Source organism: Erythranthe guttata, chromosome 11, assembly GCF_056151865.1.
Source record: "Erythranthe guttata isolate IM_541 chromosome 11, IM_541, whole genome shotgun sequence".
NCBI classification, from domain to species: Eukaryota; Viridiplantae; Streptophyta; class Magnoliopsida; order Lamiales; family Phrymaceae; genus Erythranthe; species Erythranthe guttata.
The window spans coordinates 2,922,878-2,942,167 of NC_142543.1; the positions used below are offsets into that span (position 1 = coordinate 2,922,878).

Consider the following 19,290-nt stretch of genomic DNA (forward strand, 5'->3'; position numbering starts at 1 on the left):
AATCAATAAAAGTGAAGCAAATTTTTCAAAAGGTGCTGAATTTTTTTACTAGCCATTGACATGACATGACTAATAATGGTCTATACTCTATAGTCTATACGATACATTCCCGATCATAAGCCCATCTCCAACAGTTGTTTAAAAATTGATTGTCTATATCTATAATTTGAGAGGCGAACAGTGTTATGCAACACCACTTTTAACATCACACTCCAACAACATTGTTTATATTTTACACTGTTATCATATTTTATAATTTTACAAAAAAAATAGTTTTAAATTAATTTTAACAACTATAATTTTAATTTCATATGAGTACATATATCTTGTTTTAGTTTTATACTCAGGGAACTTGTTGGGAATTAAAATATATTGGAAATGATAATTTATGTTATACATACGTATATTGTAAAAAAAAAAAAACTTTCTTTATTTTATTAATAACAATTATAGTTTATATATGGAAACAGTGCATTGTAAATTTAATATAAAAAAAATAGCACTAATGGAGTTTTTATTATTCTTTAATTTTACATAATTTGTTAAATTATAGTTTTGGTTTCTCAATTTTGGATATCCAAAGTCAAAATCTAAACTTTTTTGCCTTTTCCCATTTTATTGTTGGAGATTTGATTTTGGGTTGAAAATATGTAAAAGATGTATATTATTATAGGTAGACATTATCCTCTTGGAGATGCTCTAAGATGGAGATGCTCTAAGATGTATCTGTTGCCTTGTAAATATCAGATTGCAGTGACATTCGAAATTATTTTTTTGCACAAGATAAATACAAATTAGAGAACATTCCATATAATTTATAAGATTATGTTGAATTTGACACCATAAGGATGAACAAGAATTTGGAGATGATAAACTAAAAACAAACTCGAGCAAAATGATGGGGTGATTAGACTCAACTCATTTGCACTTTTACCTCGGAGCCAAGTTTGGGGAAACTAATATTCTTTTAATTAAATTCAAATATATGATATGAATTGTGTAACAATGTATTATACGAAAAAAATACATAAATGATAAATAATTAACACAAAAAAAAAAAAAATCAAAATTTCTGTACATGTCGAATAAGGTTTTGAATATTACCGTCTGATTAAAATTAAAAAAAAAAAAAAAAAAACATTTGCAATTATGATTTTGTTTTGGTAAGATTTATAATATCTTTTAAGAATTCAAATAATTAGTGATGTAACATATTCATTATTCCATATCATCAAAAAAAAAAAAAAAAAGCGGGAAATTACAAACAAGAGATGCCCCACTTGATTGTCCCATCATCTACTCCGATCACACTACTCTCTCTCTCTCTCTCTCTCTCTCTAGACTCTGATTCCACTTTCTCTCACTTCCCCAAAACTCAAACTCCAAAGAAGCCCTCATCATCACATGGGTTCTTCTTCTTCTCCGTACAATCAAGACATTCGTCTACCCAAAAAAGTCGAAATGGCCATCCAAACAATTTGCCTAGAAAAAAGCCAGCCGCCGCTGAAGAATTACGCCAGAAAAATGCTGGCGGAGATCGGGGAGCAGGCTTCAATGGAGGTTTTGACGGAGATTTTATCATCAAATCAACCCATTAAAAGCTTCAGTGGGTTCGTCTCCTTTATGGTCAAGAAAGATTACCCGGTGCAGGCCGCCGCCGTGCTCGCCGCTTACGATTCTTCCTCCCCTCAGTCTCAGAAAATGTGGTCGCCTTCTTCTACTTCTCCCCACACACGGAGTAATTCTATCGCCCTAGGTTTTCATTTTTTTTTTTTTTTTAAATTACTTTCTTTAATTTTTTTTAATCTGGAATTTTAGCAACTTTTTTTTGGGGTTCTGTAAACTTCCTGCTGTACCCTTTTGTGTTTTGAGCTTTTGGGTATTTTGGCATATTGATGGGGGTGGTGACGTCATACTGTGGGATGATGACGTCATCACATGTAATTTTGGGGGTGGTGACGTCATACTGTGAAATGATGACGCCGCCACATGTAATTTTGGGGATGATGAGAAAGAAGATGATGTTCTTATCTATGTTTTATGCACGGTTATTTCTATGCTACACCCGGTGAAGATTACACCGGGTGAATTCTTGCCGGTTGATCTACACACACACCAATGTGGGTGTGTGTGTTTGTGTGTATATGAATAGTAAAGATCTACTCAGTGTATTTCACCCCATGTGGCATAGAATAAACCGTTTATGCACTTTCTGTTGAGGTCTCTATTTCTATATTAGCACAGGTTTCTGTTTGTTGATTAGTGGCCGAATTAATATTTTTTCGACTCTAGTTCAGGATTTCTATTATTGTTGCTGTTATATAGTAATAATTATCAGATGCACTTTGGCAGACGGTGATAATTTGGAGTCCCCATTGTCGAGATTATCCATGAACTCCATCACATCAAATTTGCATAGTACAAGTCCTAAGAAAAGTGTCGGCTGCCGCCTATCTTTCGAAGAAGAAACTCAAGAGAACAGGAGCTCTACCGGCGGCACAAGTCAACCATCTCCCGAGGTCAAAGAGTCTATTACAATCACTCAGCAGTTACTCACTCTGAACAAACTCGAATACAGGAAACTGTTTCTGGTGCTAAGTTACATTGGGAGGTTAGTCAGTTTTGCTCGTTCGTTTCTATTATACATTTGGTGTGTGTGTGTGTGTGTGTGTGTGTTAATTTGTCCGAAATTAATGTAAAACTGATTGACTTGTTAGGGAGAAGTTGGAAGATGTAGTAACTGTGGAGGATGCTGATGAAATTTATAGAATGAATGAGTTTCCTATGCAAGCTTTTGAGACCAAGATTTGGAATAAATACGGACAGAGATTCTACGACGAATCGGATCGTCGCCAGGTAAGTTGCACATGTTAGTATATAGTCTTTTGACTATGGATTTATTACATATTAACATCTCGAAAAGGAATAGAAGTAGTTGTGTGGATTTGTTTTGTTTTTGTTTTTTTTTTTATTACAAATTCATGATATAATAACCTTTGTAATAATTATTATGTCGTGTGTACCGTTTTGTGCTTTGTCTTCTTTCAGTATCTTGATTGGGATTCGGGGAAAACCCATGTCTACTACTGCCATGTTTACCAAGACGGAAGATATTATTTCAAGGTCAATCCAACCTTAATTATTGTATTATTAAGATTGTGTAATATTATCGTTACTCGTTGTCCTAATTGACACAAAACATCGATTTTGAACAATACAGGGTCCTTATCTAAATAGTATGAAAACTCACCTACAAAGATCATTAGGAGATGATAACATATTAATAGTCAAGTTTCTAGAAGACGGTGCATTCGGCACTGGCAATATCGCTCAAGAAGGAATTCTTGTTGGTCTAAGGCGCTATCGGTTTTTTGGTAATTTTTTCGATTTTCATTTTCGTATTTTCATTTTTCAGCAAAAGTACATGTCGGAAGATATTTGTCATAACGTAATGCGTAAACTTCCATTGTTGATGTTTGTACAGTTTTTAAAGATGACCGTAAAAAGGTGAATAAAAACCAATCCGACAAGGAGAAAAAGGCTACTTACAGTAACGTTAGGTGCTTCTTTGTCCGACTTGACTCGGTTTCACCTTCTGGTTACGATGAAAATTACATTTTGAGTAGAAAAAATATCGGCGAAGCAAGGCGCATGTTCATGCATATACACACGATCTCGAGTATAGAAAAATACATGGCCAGGTTCATCTAATTACAATAGCCATTGAATATACTTTCTAAAACTTAATTTATTTATTTTCATTATTTTTCATGTGACTCAGATTGTCCCTGATTCTTTCGAAGTCGATAAAGCTCGAAATCAATTTGGCTGCTGTTATAATCGAAAAAATTAAAGATATCCCGTTTCAAGATGAAGGTGGCTTTGTTATACACGATGAAGATGGGAAGCCTATTTTGCATACAGATGGAACAGGATATATTTCCGAAGATTTAGCAATTAGATGTCAAATATGTTTTTGTGCACCAAAGTATGGTACCGATGATCGTTTCGAGGTACGAAATACGATAAATAATTCTAATAAGAATACATTCTATAAATAAAAAAAATTCCTTTGTGGGAATTTCTCTTTAATGTTTTCAGAAAAACGATCATTTTGCCGATTTTGCGGATATAGCTAGTCAAGTAAGAGAAGCAGAATCGAGGAATAAGGAGGCGGTAAATTGTTTTAAGTTATGATTGTTCGTTTCTTCTGTCTGTTCGACACTGTCTAACGAATTATTAATTGGTATTTCACTTTTTCTTTCAGCCTTTACTTGTACAATGCCGTATTTTCCACGAAGGTTATGCTGTCAAGGGAACTCTTCTTGTCAATAGAAAGGTATAGTCATACTCTAGCAAAGTTTTTTCGTATTTCGAAATTATGAATTTAATGCATCATAATAAAAAAATATAAAAAACCATTTAGAGAGGGTGTTGGTTTTTCGTTTCTCGAATTTGGGATTCATTGCTTAAATTAACACCGAACTACCGTATATACAGCTTGAGCCAGGAACAATTCAAATTAGACCTTCCATGATTAAGGTAGAAAGGGACCATAATATCAAAGTCGAAGAAGCTTTTAACTCACTCGAGATCGTCAATATCAGGTATCATAATTCGTTTTCTTCTTTTTTTTTCTTGCTAAAGAAGAATCTTTTAGCCCTCTCAAATTTTCGAGCGGGAGTTTCTATGACATGGACTTTATGAAAGAGTAGTCGAAAAGGAAAGAATCTATAATTTTTTTTTACGATAAATAAAGATGAAGCTAATTATACTTTTTTCGTCATTAATTGCGTATTCTTGAACTCGTCTTTGTAGTCATAAACCAGGCAGAAATTGTCTTTCGAAATATTTAATTGCACTTTTGAGCTATGGCGGTGTTCCTCAAGAATTCTTTCTAAATTTGGTGGCAAACACTTTAGAAGATGCTCGAAATGTGTACACCAATAGACGTGCAGCTTTGAGAGGTAATTATCGAAATATCGTATAGTAAAATGTTTCCTAAATATATAGCATATATAAATGTGTATTTTATTTCTTGTAAAAAAAACGTATTCTCGTTGCAGTTGCATCCAACCATGCTGGACTAGATTATGGCTTTTTGGCGCAAAGAATGATTTGTTCGGGGGTGCCCCTCGACGAACCCTACCTCCAACTTTGTCTGTCGAATCTCGAAAACGGCGAAAAAACGAAACTGAAAACCGGAAAAATACCGCTCAACGAAAGCTTTTATCTGATGGGGACAGCTGACCCTACTGGCGTATTGAACAACGATGAAGTCTGTGTTATCCTGTATGTGTGTTACTAGTACTAAACAGAATCATTTTAGATTCCTGGGAATATTCTTTTCCAAAATTACGATTTTACCCCTGCACGCGTGTGATGTTTTTTGTAGTGGGAACGGGCAAATATCGGGGAAGGTGTTGGTGTACAGAAACCCGGGAATGCACTTTGGAGATGTTCATGTTATGGAGGCTGTTTACGTGAAGGAATTGGAAGAGTTTGTGGGTAATGCTAAATATGGTGTTTTCTTTTCGACCAAAGGCGCCATGTCAGCAGCTTACGAGATGGCGACTGGTGATTTTGATGGAGACATGTACTGGGTTTCTAGAAATCCCGAGGTTAGAGATCTTTTTTAGCATTTTATTTTTATTTGTTTAATGGAAAATAATGTTTGCGAAAATAAGAGAAATTTGTTGTGTAATAAACATTTCAGCTGTTGAAATATTTTAAAGCGAGTAAACCGTGGAAACGTGTCTTGTCAGCACCGGATTCGAAGAAGAAAAATCCGAAGGAGTTTTCGGATTTGGAGTTAGAAAACGAACTTTTTCAACTATGTTTAGAAGCTAGGACACCAAGGTATTCTCTCTCTCTCTCTCTCTCTCTCTCTCTCTCTCTCTCTCTCTCTCTCTCTCTATATATATATATATATATATATATATATATATATATATATATAGAAAGTTCTGAAATTATTAGTTAATGTTTGGTGGCATTTGCGGCAGCTTCAACATGGCGACAGCAGCGGACAGCTGGCTGACGTTTATGGATCGGCTATTGACATTAGGTGATGATCGTACAGCTGAAAAGAAATCTTTGATGAAAAAAATGATTCGATTGGTCGACATCTACTACGATGCACTGGATGCCCCTAAGAGCGGCAAAAAGGTCAAATTTCAATAAATTGAAATCCCCGTTTTTTTTGCCTTTCATTTGCTACAAGATAACGTTTGTTTCGAAACAGGTAAAAGTTCCAGAGGAGTTGAGAGCAGAGATGTATCCACATCACATGGAAAAGGGGTCCGAATTAAGCTATCACTCCTCCTCTGTATTGGGTCAAATATATGATAGAGTCGACGCTTTGAAAAACGATTTTGTGCCGAGAAAAGGTGAACATTTCTTGAATCACAGTCTCGCTGAAATGATTCTATAGAGTGAATTTCAAATCCATAATAATATTATACAACGAGGGTTGAGGAATTGAAATTCATTATCAAATACGCGGATTAGTTATTATGGATTTGTAATTCTTGGCTCAAATTTTCTTCCATCCGAAAACGCAGCCTCTAATTAAATTGTTTGAAACAGAAATCTGGAAATTGCCATGCTTTGACGTTCCGATTCCCGAGATATACGTCAAAATGTGGAAATCCAGGTACGAAAGCTACCGCAGAGAGATGACAAAAGCCCTCAAATCTGGCAACGAATCAAGAAACGACGCTGCAGACGAGGTCATCAAAAAGTACAAACAGGTAAAAAAAAAAAATATACAGAAAGTCGATTTTGTTTTTGTTAATCGCGAGATATTTAGAACGAGCATTATACTGCAGCTGTTGTACGAGGCTGGTGATATGGAAGAGAGTGCGAAGAGTAGTGAAGTGATATACGACGAAGCAATTGCTATATACCACGTAACATACGATTATGCAATGGAGCATGGTGTGGAGAAATGCAATTTTGCATGGAGAATAGCTGCTTCTGCACTCTGTAACCTCTGTGCATGGAAATTAGCTGGTCCGAGGGAAAAGCCTTTGCCGATTTTACCCTCTCTTCTTCGCGAATTGTTGACGTAAGATTCGATTAAGGAAATCCATGCTGTTGTTCAGTGTGTATAATATGTATGTATATATATATATTGTCAAGATGTTAGTGTGATGAAGTTTACCTTGGTTTGGAAAAGTTTCAAATATTTGGGGGTCTAAGTGTAATTATTTCTAACCTCGGGGGAGGTATGTGTAAACTACTATTTTGTTGTTATTAATTTACTACTTTTGCACATATTTATGAATTATGAGAGCTAGTAAAATTACAGAAAAGCCCTTTTTCTTGTTTCTCTCAAGAGGGTGACCTCACTGAACATGAAATATTGTAATTTTAATTTTGCATGTAAGCAAAGAAACAAGAGGCTGCCACGTGTCACTTTTGCTTGCTGACTAACTACTACAGAGTAATTTTATATGGCCTTCCACAAGTTAGTAATATATATAAATATATATATGTTTATATATGTGAAACTGTGAAACTGTGTGTGTGTGTTAGAGAGAGAGAGAGAGAGAGAGAGAGAATGGAGAGGGTGTTGAAGGAGGAGCAGAGAGGAGGAGGGGAGGAGTTGAGCGGAAGATGGACGGTTGGGGGAGGAGTTGCTGACGTGTACGGTGAGGATCGCGCCACCGAGGATCAGCTCGTCACCCCCTGGACCGTCTCCGTAGCTAGGTACGTACGTCCTTCCTCTGTATATATAGATATATATCACCATATTAATTAGAGAGCTTGCTTCAATTTTGAATTGTTTGATTGAAAATATTTAAAATTCGATTTTCGATTTTTTCGACTGGGTAAAAAAAAAAAAACAGCGGTTACAATTTGCTAAGAGACCCTCGTCACAACAAAGGGCTTGCGTTTACTGAGAAAGAGAGAGATGTTCATTACTTGCGTGGTCTTTTGCCTCCAACTATTTTATCCCAGCATCTTCAAGTAATTATTTATTATTTATTTATTTCATTCCTTTCCATTATTCGATTTTTCCTCCGTTATTTTATTTAGTGTAAATTGCACTTAACCCCCTGTGGTTATAAGTTTTAGTTTTTGCAGATGACCCCTTGTTGCTCGTAATATCAGTACATAACCCTCTTGTGATTTATGAGTAACTTCAGTTAATTTTTTCGTCAAACTTAACCGCATGTGTCAAACTTTATGGGGTGATCTTCAAAAAATGAAAGAAAAGAGAAAAGGGAAGCACAAGGGCTCATCTGCAAAAAAAAAATTACTTTGATTTTTGACACTAGTAGTTAAAGTTGACGGAAAAACTAACATAAACTACCCATCAACCACCACGAGGAGGTTATGTGCTGCTATTAAAAGCGTAAGGGGTCAGTCTGCAAAAGCTTGTAACTACAGGGGTTAAGTGCTATTTACTCTTTTATTTATTTAATATTTATTATCCACTTAATAATTACTATGATGATTGATTGTGTTATGTAATAATAACTTAATATCGACCAGGAGAAGAAATTCATGCACAGTCTTCGTCAGTACAATCTCCCTCTGCACAAATACATGTCCATGATGGAACTCGAGGTGTGTGTGTACCTCTTAAAAAAATAAAATTATTTTTTATTTTTCTTGATTTAAATTTAAATTTCCTCGATTTATAAATTTTAGGAGAGAAACGAAAGATTGTTTTACAAGCTTCTGATCGATAACGTGGAGGAGTTACTCCCGATCGTGTACACTCCGACTGTCGGCGAGGCTTGCCAGAAATATGGAAGCATCTTTCGGCATTCGCAGGGCTTATATATAAGCTTAAACGAAAAGTAATTATTATTTTTTTTATAATTGAGTTAAAAACTAGCAGTGCAATGTTTTTTATTTATTTTTTGTAATAGTTTTTTTAAATATACAGAGGAAAAATTCTCGAGGTTTTGAAGAACTGGCCGGAGAGAACAATCCAAGTCATTGTTGTTACCGACGGAGAGAGAATTTTAGGACTCGGTGATCTTGGCTGCCAGGTCACTGACATCAAATTCTTTTTTTTTTTTTTGCTTCTCGATTTTTTTCGTTTAGAGATATTTATGGTATTAAAAGGGTATTTTTTGATCTTGATTATTGATTTTCGGGTGTAATTTTACAGGGGATGGGGATACCGGTGGGGAAATTGGCCTTATACACTGCCCTAGGAGGAGTTAGACCTTCTGCAGTGAGTATCGAAACTAACTTCGATTCTTGAAAATAATTATTGTTATTTTTTATCATCCCACCATTTTGGTGCATTTAATTTAATTTTTATTCATTTAAAATATTTATTTATGTGTAGTGTTTGCCGATAACAATTGATGTTGGAACGAATAATGAGCATTTACTAAACGATGAGTTCTACATTGGGCTTAAACAAAAACGAGCAACTGGAAAGGTTATATATTTTTTTTACTCATTTTTTTCGAAGTTATTTTTATGTTTAATCGAAATGACAAGACGTTTTTGCTGTGGTAATTTACAGGAATATTACGATTTCTTACACGAGTTCATGAGTGCCGTCAAACAAAATTACGGTGAAAAAGTTCTTGTACAGGTCAGTAAATTAATATATATTAATTACTGTTCATATTAAGATTAGTAATAAATAAAAACTTTAAAAAAATGGGAATTGCAGTTTGAGGATTTTGCAAACCACAATGCTTTTGAGCTGCTGTCGAAATACAGGACCACTCATTTAGTCTTCAACGATGATATTCAGGTAATATGGTAATATAAGTTATTAAACCGATATTTTTTTTACGAATTTTTGTCTTATGTGGTAATATTTTCTCGAGTGTTGTGTGTTGTTTAGGGGACAGCATCTGTGGTGCTTGCTGGGCTCATTGCTTCTCTTAAGCTGCTCGGTGGTACTTTGGCCGATCATAAATTCTTGTTTTTTGGTGCTGGAGAAGTAAATTATTTCTAACCTCGATTTTCTATCTAAGCTTCTAATTTTTCATTTTTATTATTTTGTTTGAAGAAAGAAATGAGTAAATTTATTTGACGTGAATTTCCTCGTAATTAATTGCAGGCTGGGACTGGTATAGCAGAGCTTATAGCCCTAGAAATGTCGAAGCAGGTGATTTTTTTTTTAATTTAATTTATTGACAAAAAGCATGCATTTACATTGCGAGATTCGCGAATTTGTGAAATCGTTATTTGTTATGTTTATGTTGTAGGCTAATGTTTCTGTGGACGAGACGCGCAAAAAGATTTGGCTGGTGGACTCAAAGGTAAGTGCCTAATTTCAAAATAGATAGGTATAGTGATTGGCAAATTCTCGTTAAATTTGTTTTCGTTTAATCATGTGTTTTATTTGCATGGGTTGCATTACAGGGTCTGATTGTAAATTCACGTAAGGAATCTCTTCAACACTTCAAGAAACCGTGGGCGCACGAGCATGAGCCTGTTAGCAATCTCTTAGATGCGGTGAAGGTGCGATTAATATTATATTTGCATTATTCTTTTTCAATTGCAAAATAATAGTCTTCTTATATACTTAATTAAGTAAATTGTTATTATTTAAATTCCAATAGGCTATCAAGCCAACCTCTTTGATTGGAACTTCTGGCGTCGGAAAAACATTCACTAAGGAAGTCGTTGAGGCAATGGCCTCCTTTAATGAGGTTCTCTCTCTCTCTCTCTCTCTCTCTCTCTCTCTCTCTCTCTCTCTCTCTCTCTCTCTCTCTCTCTCTCTATATATATATATATATATATATATATATATATATATATATATATATATATATATATATATATATATATATATATATATATATAACGGTACGTAAAAGATGAGATTTATGAAGTGTTAATGTTACAGAAACCTCTTATTATGGCTCTCTCGAACCCGACGTCACAATCCGAGTGCAGTGCCGAAGAAGCTTATACTTGGACTAAGGTCAGATGAGTACCAATTTTTTTTTTTTGTTATACATGTATATTTAATTATTATTCTGGTGGACTAAACACGATTTGTATTCGTTGTTTTTGCTCGAAGGGCCGCGCCATATTCGCTAGTGGAAGCCCATTCGACCCCGTGGAATTCAACGGAAAAACATTCGTACCTGGCCAGGTTCTTGATTTTGCTACCATCTCCGATTTTGCATTTATACCTCGATAAAAAAATATTTCGATTAATATCAACTAACCTTTCTCTTCATATATTAAAAAAAAAAATCAGGCAAACAATTCTTACATATTCCCGGGACTTGGTTTCGGATTGGTCATCTCCGGTGCCATACGAGTTCACAACGATATGCTTCTGACAGCCGGTTCGTATAATACACACACACACGCGCACACACACACACACACACACACACACACACACACACACACACACACACACACACACACACACACACACACACACACACACACACACACACACACACATATATATATATATATAAGCATATAATTTACGAATTTTTTTGGGAATTGCTTTTTGCGGTTTGAAAATTGCTATTTGCGGTTTATAACAAAACCCCCCAAAAGAACACTTTATTTCACTAAAACCCCGAAACTTCCCAAAAAAATCCAAACCCCCCCCCCCCCCCCCCCCCCCCCCCCCCAAAACGCGTAAAAGCCCAACTTGGGCGCTCATGCAGTGCACGCCCAAGTTGGGCGTGCAAGCTGCATTTGGGCGCCCGAGTTGGGCGTCCAGTGCAAATATTATTTTTTTTTTTTTTTTTTTAAATGTTCGAACGCCCAAGATGGGCCCAAGGAGTGTACGAACGCCCGTTTCCGGGCGTTCGTACACGCCTTGGGCGCCCATCTTGGGCGTTCGAACATTTTTTTGCGAAAAAAAAAGCTCTACAAATCGATTTGAAGGGCTTTTTAACATGAAATTGGTTTCGTAATCGACCTACCCAATGCATATTACACATAAAAGAGTTGAAATTACATCAAAAAATCGAAGCCCAACCCTTCTTCAAGCTTGATTTCGAATTTTCGAATTTTTGAATTTTTTTTTCTTTTTTTTTTTTTGCTATTTGCAGTTTTGGGGGGTTTTTGGATATTTTTAAAAGTTTTGGGGGGTTTTGTTATGAACCGCGAATAGCAATTTTGTGACCGCAAATAGCATTTCATATTTTTTAACAATCTTTGTGGAAATAGCGGAAGCTCTGGCAAGTCAATTAACAAGGGAAAATTACGAAAAGGGGATGATTTATCCACCGTTATCGAACATAAGAAAGATCTCAGCTCATATTGCTGCAAACGTAGCTGCCAAAGCTTATGACCTTGGTTTGTAATTTATCTCTTCCTAATTATTTATATTCTCACATAATCGGTTAATTATATTCATTTAAGAGGTTCATTAATACTTTTGTCTGATAACTTTTTTTTTCTTCCAGGTGTGGCAACACAACTGCCCAGGCCTGCTGACCTGTTCAAGTACGCCGAAAGTTGCATGTACAGTCCTAATTACAGAAGTTACCGTTGAACCTCTTTTTTCGATTTCGAGCAACAGTAAATAAATCAGCGTTTGCACTTAAAAACGGACAAGTAACAATCGGTGTGTGCTTTTCTGAATGAATCGTTTCCTATATATCTATATATCATGTTCGGGATAATATATCATGTACTGTATAAAACGAATTCGACTGTTGTAAAATGCACGGTGGTAAATAAATAAACAACTTCTGCATTTGTTTTTTTTTTTTTTTTTTTTTTTTTTTTATAACAGCAGAACTCGTTGCCACCCGAAGTGGGCAGGGCGAATTTCGCCTTTCACGTAGTGTGTTATGAATGTTATTTTATTTATCAATGAAACCTGTAGTAAATTTTACACGGTCTGTACAATGTAAGATCGGATAAACTCCTTTTACGAGTACATGAAGACATATATCGATTGTGTAAAGAGATAAGAAAGATTCGATCACCGTAAAATTTGAGTTGTCTTTGTTCGGATAATGTTGTTCAATCATTTATAAGAGTTGAGGTCGGCATGAGTGTCTTTATACCTCTGAAGCAAGTAGTCTTGGGATTTTATTGGACTGAACCTGCAAATTACATCGCAAGTAAGAAACTCGTACGAAATCTTTAAGAAATTTACGAGAGAGAGTGAATATTATTGTACTGACTTTGGAGGATTCGTCTCCGATTGGCAAGTGGGTAGGCATTCGACAATGCAGTCGTGATTAGGCTCGACAAAGTACGCTATCTGCCCATCAAAATAATAATAATAATAATAATCAAATCAACCTCTCTTTCTCGTCTTTTTTTTTTCCAAAAAAAAGGCCGACAATACAGAACTCCAGAAAAAAGTCTTACAGAGTATCTTTCTTGACCGTTCCCCAGTACTCGATGCAGCGTAGATCTGTACCCACAAGGAAAAAAAAAATATTGGTTAGAATTTAGAACAGATTAAATCAGTCAAAAATGGGTTAAATTGATTTGAAAAAAGATGGTTGAAATCAATCGAAAATAGATAAAGATTGATTTATTGTTCGATAGTCTCATCCTGCATTATCCATTTTTTATTTTTTATTTTTAATAATATACTCGTAAGAGTACCTGAAAACGCAGTTGCTCCAACGCTCCAGCATATCACCAAGATTAACTACGAACGCCCTGAAAAGACAAATCACTATTCACCACTTACAACTCGATAAAAACGGAATTATTGCAATTATAATATACTCGACTCTTAGCAACGTAAGAAGCTGCATTCGATTCATTTAAGTTATATATAAAGAAGGCTCACCCTTTAAGTGGTGGTACATATTCCCATATCTGAGGATTAGCATCTTTATCTCTACATATCTGAAGACCATAGTTATCATCCGTGGCTAAAAGCGTAATTAAACCAAAATCCGAATGTGCACCAGCTCCATATATTCCTTTATCTGGCTCAGAAGCTCGATCTACGTAGTATTCAATCACCATTAAAATTAAATAAATACCAAATTAATAAGTTCGTTAAATCTTGATAATCCCTTACCTTGATAGTGTAGCAGCCTTAATGTTGCAATAGGCTTTCCGAGCATTTCAGGTTGATCGAAAAAATCTGAATTTAGGTCAAGTGCAAGTGCTATCAATCGCGAAACCGCTCTTGCTACCTCTCTGAAATAATTCCAAAAAAATAAAAAATATTACTATTGTTTCATAAATGAAAATATTAGTTATGTTCGTAAATAATGGACAGAGAGATAAATACTTACAGTGCCTCGTGATGATATTTCTCCATCGTTTCCCTCCATTTAGGCAGGATATCTTTTACGAAAACAAAGAATTCGATAAGTTAAAAAATGCTTGCAATAATCAAATTTGCGTAAACCTAAATTTGGTCGAAATTTAAACAATAATTAGTTCGTTGTAAAAGTTACCTACAGATGGCCATAAATTCGGACCATAGAACGGTTTCTCGGCATCGGAATCATCTTCGGGTAATTCAATACCAATGTAGTAACCCTCCTTATAGTCCCCTGAAAAATACGTCGAATGCAAACTCATCTTTAAATTCGTTATAAAAAAAATTACGAACACATTTTTCGGTGCATTGTGTGATCGAGATAAAACGGTAAAATCGCCAACCATTAATTTGATTGACAGAATCCAAAGATTCGTCGAAAAGAGGAGTAAAGCCTCGATTTTTCTCGTTCCTTAGAAGCTTCATTTTCTCCTCAACGGGCAAATCGAAGAAGCGTTTGCTTTGATCGAAAACCTCGTCCATGAATTCCTCGCCGATTCCGTGATTGATTACATAGAAGAATCCAGAATCCAAGCAAGCCTGTATATATATTGTTCATTGGGTTTGATGAAATTTGTTACTAATCCAATATGAACTTGCTAATAACAATATGCCCTAATTGCAAATCCCACTCATCAAATCAACGATATAAATACAATAAATTTGCGCACAGATAAACAAAGCAAGCTGCGTAATTAAATTAGAGGGGGAAAAGAATGCCTTGTGAATAATGGAAGCAGAGGATTGAGTATTAGGGTTCGAAAGATCGATGCAGTTCAGTTCGGAGATTCTAGAAGCTTCTGGAACTTGCCGTTGACTATTTTCTTTGCTTGAAGTCGCCATCCTTATTCCTTCCGTTTTGTGTGTATCGATCTGTATCTATTTTTGGTTGTTTCAGTTTATCTGTCACTGGAATTTGGAAACGATAGCAATAGGTCCGGGTTAGATCCGACCCGGATTCATTTGGACCGGGGCGAGTTAGATCCGATCCGAATTCGTTTAACTGGGCCCTATAAATTACTGGACGGGTTATCCGCCAACCCGCTATAGTTAAAGTTTGGGAAAACTACAGTTTGTACCCCTCAAGTTTCACCGCCGATTCCATATTTGGTCCTTCATATTCATAAAAAAATATATTTGGTCTTTCATGTTCCAATAATTTAACATTTTTGGTCATTTTCGTCAATTTACAGTTAACCTGTTAGTTAAAACAGTGATAGGCACATGCTTGATTCCGTTGTTTTTAACGAAAATTTGACGAAAAAGACTAAAAGTGTTGATTTTTTAAAATATAAGAGATCAAATATGTTTCTTGTGAACATGGAGGACCAAATATGAAATCCTGAAAACTGTATTTTTCCCGTTAAAGTTTTCGACACCTTTGGAATATATTTGTTTTTGGAAGTGAACTATCAATGTCAGTTCAACAAAAAAAAATGAAGAAAAAAAAAATTGAAAATTGGACTGAAAAAAAAAGTTCTAAAATTGAAAGTTTTAGGATCAAAATAGGTCAAATTCGGAAAATTTCAATTTTTCATCTACAAAATGAGATGATGCATAATAATAGTATTGATTTTGTAGAGGTAATTTTTGGGATTTTTTTTTTTTTTGAAGTCACCTAAATTATTTTCGAAAACTAAAATCGGACAAAAATTTGAAACTTCATTACATGCCAATACCGATAAAACAAATTCAGAAAAACCGGAATCCGAATTTCCAAATTTTGAAATGAACAACATTGTTTCAAAATCGATAATTTCGGTCATGAAAAAATAGATCGATCGTCACACTTTGACCTACCTTTATATTATCTTAAGTTATTCATCATTATTATTATATAATTTTTATTACAAATATTTTATTAAATCTGTTAAACTAACGACGATTTTAAAACACTACAAGATCTAGTACAATTATATATTGTATATTTTTGAAGAAATTTCGATGATACGATAAATTTATCAAGTATATAAATAATTACATTAGTAAAAGATGATAAAATTCGGACTAATTACAATCGCGGTAGATAACGAAGATTTGACAACACGGTAAGATTCAAGTTAGTTGTTACGACAGATCAAGTTGTTCAATCATTTGTACAAGTTGAGGTTGACGTGAGTATCGTTGTACCTCCGAAGCAGATAATCTTGTGATTTTATCGGAGTGAACCTGCGAAATCATTCGGACATGTAAGAATATACGTAAGAGAATTTACGTAAAAGTAGGTAGAGAATTTTAAATATTGTGCACACTTTGGAGGATTCTCCTCTGATTGGCAAGTCGGCAGGCATTCGATAATGCAGTCGTGATTAGGTTCAACGAAGAACGCTATCTGCTCATGAAAAAAGCCGAAAAAAATCAAGAATCAAGTCAACCTCTTTTTGTCCTTTTTTTTTTTTTCCCCAGTCAGTGATAATACAGAGTTTTAGAAAGGTCTTACAGAATATCTTTCTTGCCCGTTACCCAATACTCGGTGGAGCGTAGATCTGTAACCAAGAGAAAAATCGATCAAAATAGATTTAAGCAGTAAAAAAGTATTTAAAAACTAACCAAGAAAAATATTAAATCAGTCAAAAATGAGTTAAAGAGATCAAGAATAAGTCAAAACTAGTGTATATATATAAAAAAAAATAGAATCAGTTAAAATCGACTAAAATGATTTAATATTAAATCGGCCGATAAGTACCTGAAAACACAGTTGCTCCACCGCTCCAGCATATCACCAAGATTTACTATGAATGCCCTGAAAAGGCAAATTGTTATTCGCCACGTACACTCGATAAAAATGGAATTATATACACACACATATATATATATATATATATATATATATAAAGAAGGCTCACCCTTTAAGTGGTGGTACATATTCCCATAATCGAGGCTTAGCATCTTTGTCTCTACATATCTGAAGACCATAGTTATCATCCGTGGCTAAAAGCGTAATTAAACCAAAATCCGAATGTGCGCCAGCTCCAAATATTCCGTTAGCCGGCTCAGAAGTTCGATCTAATTTGCAGTTAATCACCGTTATTAAACTTTGATTAATTGATAATATCAATTTCGATTTTATTAATTGCATGGGTTGAACATCTTGACAATCCTCACCTTGATAGTGAAGCAGCTTTATGGCTGCTGTAGGTTTTCCGAGCATCTCATATTGATCGAAAAAATCGGAGTTTAGGTCAAGTGCAAGGGCGATCAATCGTGACACTGCTCTTGCTACCTCTCTACAAACATCCGAAAATCGAATAAAAGAATAATTTAAAAAAAATCGATTTTTTTCATTTTTACTAAATCGTGTCACGCTTTTTTGCTATATTGAACGAAAAATAATATTCATCCGAACGATAAATACTTACAGTGCCTCCCGATGATATTTCTCCATAGTTTCTCTCCATCCGGGCAGGATATCTTTTACGAAAACAAAGAATTCGATAAGTTAAAAAATGTTCGCAATAATCAATTAAAGTAAAGCTAAATTTGTCGTTAAACGCAGTTCTTTATAAAAAATTACCAACAGATGGCCATAAATTCGGACTATAGAACGGTTTCTCGGCATCGGAATCATCTTCGGGTACTTCAATACCAATGTAGAAACCCTCCTTGTAGTCCCCTGAAAAATATGTCGAATGCATTCGCTATAAATTTACGTTTTTTATTTTACTGCATCGAGTGATTTTGAGATAAATAGTAAAAACGTAAAAAGCAGCAACCGTTTATTTGATTGACGGGGTCCAAAGATTGATCGAAAAGAGGAGTATAGCCTCGATTCTTCTCGTTCCTTAAAAGCTTCATTTTTTCCTCAACAGGCAAATTGAAAAAGCGTTTGCTTTGATCGAAAACCTTGTCAATGAATTCCTCGTCGATTCCGTGATTGATTACGTAGAAGAATCCAGATTCTAAGCAAGCCTATAGTTCAAACTACAAAATCAAATTATTTAATATTACATTAAGAATGTAAATCAACAGGAAAATAACATTTGCATGAACAGTAATTTGTGTTCAATGTAATTTCTCCAAACTATCATTAATTTAACAATAAATTTAATCTTAATTACACAATCTAACAAAACCCTAAAACCCCAAAAAAAATTAATCGATAACAATTAATTTAACAAAAAAAAGGAGAGGGTTTGCCTTTTTAAGAAGAAGAACAGTGGATTGAGTATCGGGATCCGAAACATCGATACAGTTCAGTTCGGAGATTCTCGAATATTCTGGAATCTTTTCTTTGCTTGAAGTCGCCATGATTAGATTCGTTTCTTTTTGTGTTCTTATCTTTGATTCTGTTTCATTTTCTCGGTTCTGGAAAAAGATTGAACCGGGTTTGGGTTAGATCCGGATTCATTTTAATGGGCGAATCTGGACGGGTTTACCCGCCAACCCAATCAGTTAAATTTTCTATTTTGAAATGTTAAATATCGTTTTAAATTTATTAATAGTGTTTTAATTTCGAACAAAATTTTAATGCTTCTCTAGTTTGATTTTGTTAAAATTTAAAGCACGAAAACTGTAGTCCTTCGTGTTAGCTTTCTAATCCAACTTGAATTAACTAAATTGAATATTGAGTGAAAAAGTTATGCGTGAATGAATAGTCAGTTATATTTTGAAGTTTACATAACTAAAAAATCAAAGTTTTAGGCAATGTTCATTGGTTCATGTATATCTTTCTCACCCGAGATTCAATTTTGGTGATTCAAGTTGAATTAGAAAGTTAACTCAAAGAACTACAAATCTCATGTTCTAAGTTTTTCCAGATTCAGACTTGAAAATTGTCAAAATCGTGTTTACAACTGAAACGAGATTAATATATAAAACTGAAACGACATTTATCACTTACCGTATTCTGAATTTGTGGGTTTATTTACAAACATGCATTAGAAAAACTAATCAATTTGCATGGTTCTTAGGGTAAAAAATACAATATCACTTCCATATAATTCTTAAGAGTAGAATTACTAAATAGGGCAAATTATGGCGATCCCCATAAGATAAGGTTAAATTATGAAAAAACCCATCATATTTAGATAATTATAATCACCCCTCAATTATATATTATCTTACATGTCCACCCCCAT

The 19,290-nt window shown here is 34.7% G+C and overlaps 4 protein-coding genes across 5 annotated transcripts; 2 read left to right on the forward strand and 2 right to left on the reverse strand.

The window, feature by feature from the left end:
- Nucleotides 1-1,293: 1,293 nt before the first annotated feature.
- On the forward strand, nucleotides 1,294-7,278 carry LOC105965523 (putative RNA-dependent RNA polymerase 5). Of its 2 annotated transcripts, none has more exons than XM_088825747.1 (18): nucleotides 1,294-1,756; nucleotides 2,353-2,611; nucleotides 2,718-2,856; nucleotides 3,049-3,123; nucleotides 3,221-3,374; nucleotides 3,485-3,701; nucleotides 3,782-4,013; nucleotides 4,102-4,176; nucleotides 4,268-4,339; nucleotides 4,501-4,607; nucleotides 4,819-4,967; nucleotides 5,067-5,292; nucleotides 5,396-5,621; nucleotides 5,717-5,859; nucleotides 6,006-6,168; nucleotides 6,245-6,389; nucleotides 6,589-6,752; nucleotides 6,831-7,278. In XM_088825747.1, the coding sequence occupies exons 1-18, from the start codon at nucleotides 1,405-1,407 to the stop codon at nucleotides 7,071-7,073; spliced, it is 3,141 nt and encodes a 1,046-aa protein (XP_088681873.1). In that variant the 5' UTR covers nucleotides 1,294-1,404; the 3' UTR covers nucleotides 7,074-7,278. The 2 variants fall into 2 exon arrangements, with proteins under 2 accessions (XP_088681873.1, XP_012845534.2); XM_012990080.2 differs by having other exon boundaries at nucleotides 1,295-1,738.
- A 225-nt stretch (nucleotides 7,279-7,503) lies between these two features.
- On the forward strand, nucleotides 7,504-12,674 carry NADP-ME1 (NADP-malic enzyme 1). Its single transcript, XM_012990050.2, has 19 exons — nucleotides 7,504-7,713; nucleotides 7,854-7,974; nucleotides 8,503-8,577; nucleotides 8,662-8,813; nucleotides 8,903-9,008; nucleotides 9,131-9,196; nucleotides 9,314-9,409; nucleotides 9,497-9,568; nucleotides 9,650-9,733; nucleotides 9,827-9,925; nucleotides 10,046-10,093; nucleotides 10,194-10,247; nucleotides 10,351-10,449; nucleotides 10,551-10,640; nucleotides 10,838-10,915; nucleotides 11,015-11,089; nucleotides 11,198-11,288; nucleotides 12,136-12,264; nucleotides 12,375-12,674. The coding sequence occupies exons 1-19, from the start codon at nucleotides 7,565-7,567 to the stop codon at nucleotides 12,461-12,463; spliced, it is 1,773 nt and encodes a 590-aa protein (XP_012845504.2). The 5' UTR covers nucleotides 7,504-7,564; the 3' UTR covers nucleotides 12,464-12,674.
- An 88-nt stretch (nucleotides 12,675-12,762) lies between these two features.
- LOC105965501 (azadirone synthase LFS) lies at nucleotides 12,763-15,117 on the reverse strand. The gene is made up of 10 exons (XM_088825748.1): nucleotides 14,933-15,117; nucleotides 14,557-14,752; nucleotides 14,349-14,447; nucleotides 14,184-14,235; nucleotides 13,964-14,085; nucleotides 13,727-13,886; nucleotides 13,537-13,593; nucleotides 13,294-13,339; nucleotides 13,104-13,183; nucleotides 12,763-13,022 (listed from the first exon to the last, which is right to left on the reverse strand). The coding sequence occupies exons 1-10, from the start codon at nucleotides 15,053-15,055 to the stop codon at nucleotides 12,944-12,946; spliced, it is 1,014 nt and encodes a 337-aa protein (XP_088681874.1). The 5' UTR covers nucleotides 15,056-15,117; the 3' UTR covers nucleotides 12,763-12,943.
- A 1,002-nt stretch (nucleotides 15,118-16,119) lies between these two features.
- On the reverse strand, nucleotides 16,120-18,536 carry LOC105965500 (azadirone synthase LFS). The gene is made up of 10 exons (XM_012990051.2): nucleotides 18,350-18,536; nucleotides 17,926-18,121; nucleotides 17,727-17,825; nucleotides 17,572-17,623; nucleotides 17,318-17,439; nucleotides 17,059-17,218; nucleotides 16,899-16,955; nucleotides 16,653-16,698; nucleotides 16,465-16,544; nucleotides 16,120-16,381 (listed from the first exon to the last, which is right to left on the reverse strand). The coding sequence occupies exons 1-10, from the start codon at nucleotides 18,458-18,460 to the stop codon at nucleotides 16,303-16,305; spliced, it is 1,002 nt and encodes a 333-aa protein (XP_012845505.2). The 5' UTR covers nucleotides 18,461-18,536; the 3' UTR covers nucleotides 16,120-16,302.
- Between the last annotated feature and the right edge of the window lie 754 nt (nucleotides 18,537-19,290).

Excerpts from the sequence above, each read along its gene's own strand:
- LOC105965523 (XM_088825747.1), top strand. The coding sequence starts at position 1,405 with ATGGGTTCTTCTTCTTCTCCGTACAATCAAGACATTCGTCTACCCAAA. Across the intron at positions 4,014-4,101 it reads GTACCGATGATCGTTTCGAG|AAAAACGATCATTTTGCCGA; the intron begins GTACGAAATACG and ends TAATGTTTTCAG. Across the intron at positions 6,390-6,588 it reads CGATTTTGTGCCGAGAAAAG|AAATCTGGAAATTGCCATGC; the intron begins GTGAACATTTCT and ends TGTTTGAAACAG.
- NADP-ME1 (XM_012990050.2), top strand. The coding sequence starts at position 7,565 with ATGGAGAGGGTGTTGAAGGAGGAGCAGAGAGGAGGAGGGGAGGAGTTG. Across the intron at positions 10,248-10,350 it reads TTTGGCTGGTGGACTCAAAG|GGTCTGATTGTAAATTCACG; the intron begins GTAAGTGCCTAA and ends GTTGCATTACAG. Across the intron at positions 10,450-10,550 it reads ATCTCTTAGATGCGGTGAAG|GCTATCAAGCCAACCTCTTT; the intron begins GTGCGATTAATA and ends AAATTCCAATAG.
- LOC105965501 (XM_088825748.1), bottom strand. The coding sequence starts at position 15,055 with ATGGCGACTTCAAGCAAAGAAAATAGTCAACGGCAAGTTCCAGAAGCT. Across the intron at positions 14,086-14,183 it reads AAATATCATCACGAGGCACT|AGAGGTAGCAAGAGCGGTTT; the intron begins GTAAGTATTTAT and ends GAATTATTTCAG. Across the intron at positions 13,023-13,103 it reads TCGGAGACGAATCCTCCAAA|GTTCAGTCCAATAAAATCCC; the intron begins GTCAGTACAATA and ends TGTAATTTGCAG.
- LOC105965500 (XM_012990051.2), bottom strand. The coding sequence starts at position 18,460 with ATGGCGACTTCAAGCAAAGAAAAGATTCCAGAATATTCGAGAATCTCC. Across the intron at positions 17,440-17,571 it reads AAATATCATCGGGAGGCACT|AGAGGTAGCAAGAGCAGTGT; the intron begins GTAAGTATTTAT and ends GGATGTTTGTAG. Across the intron at positions 17,219-17,317 it reads AAAGCTGCTTCACTATCAAG|ATCGAACTTCTGAGCCGGCT; the intron begins GTGAGGATTGTC and ends ACTGCAAATTAG.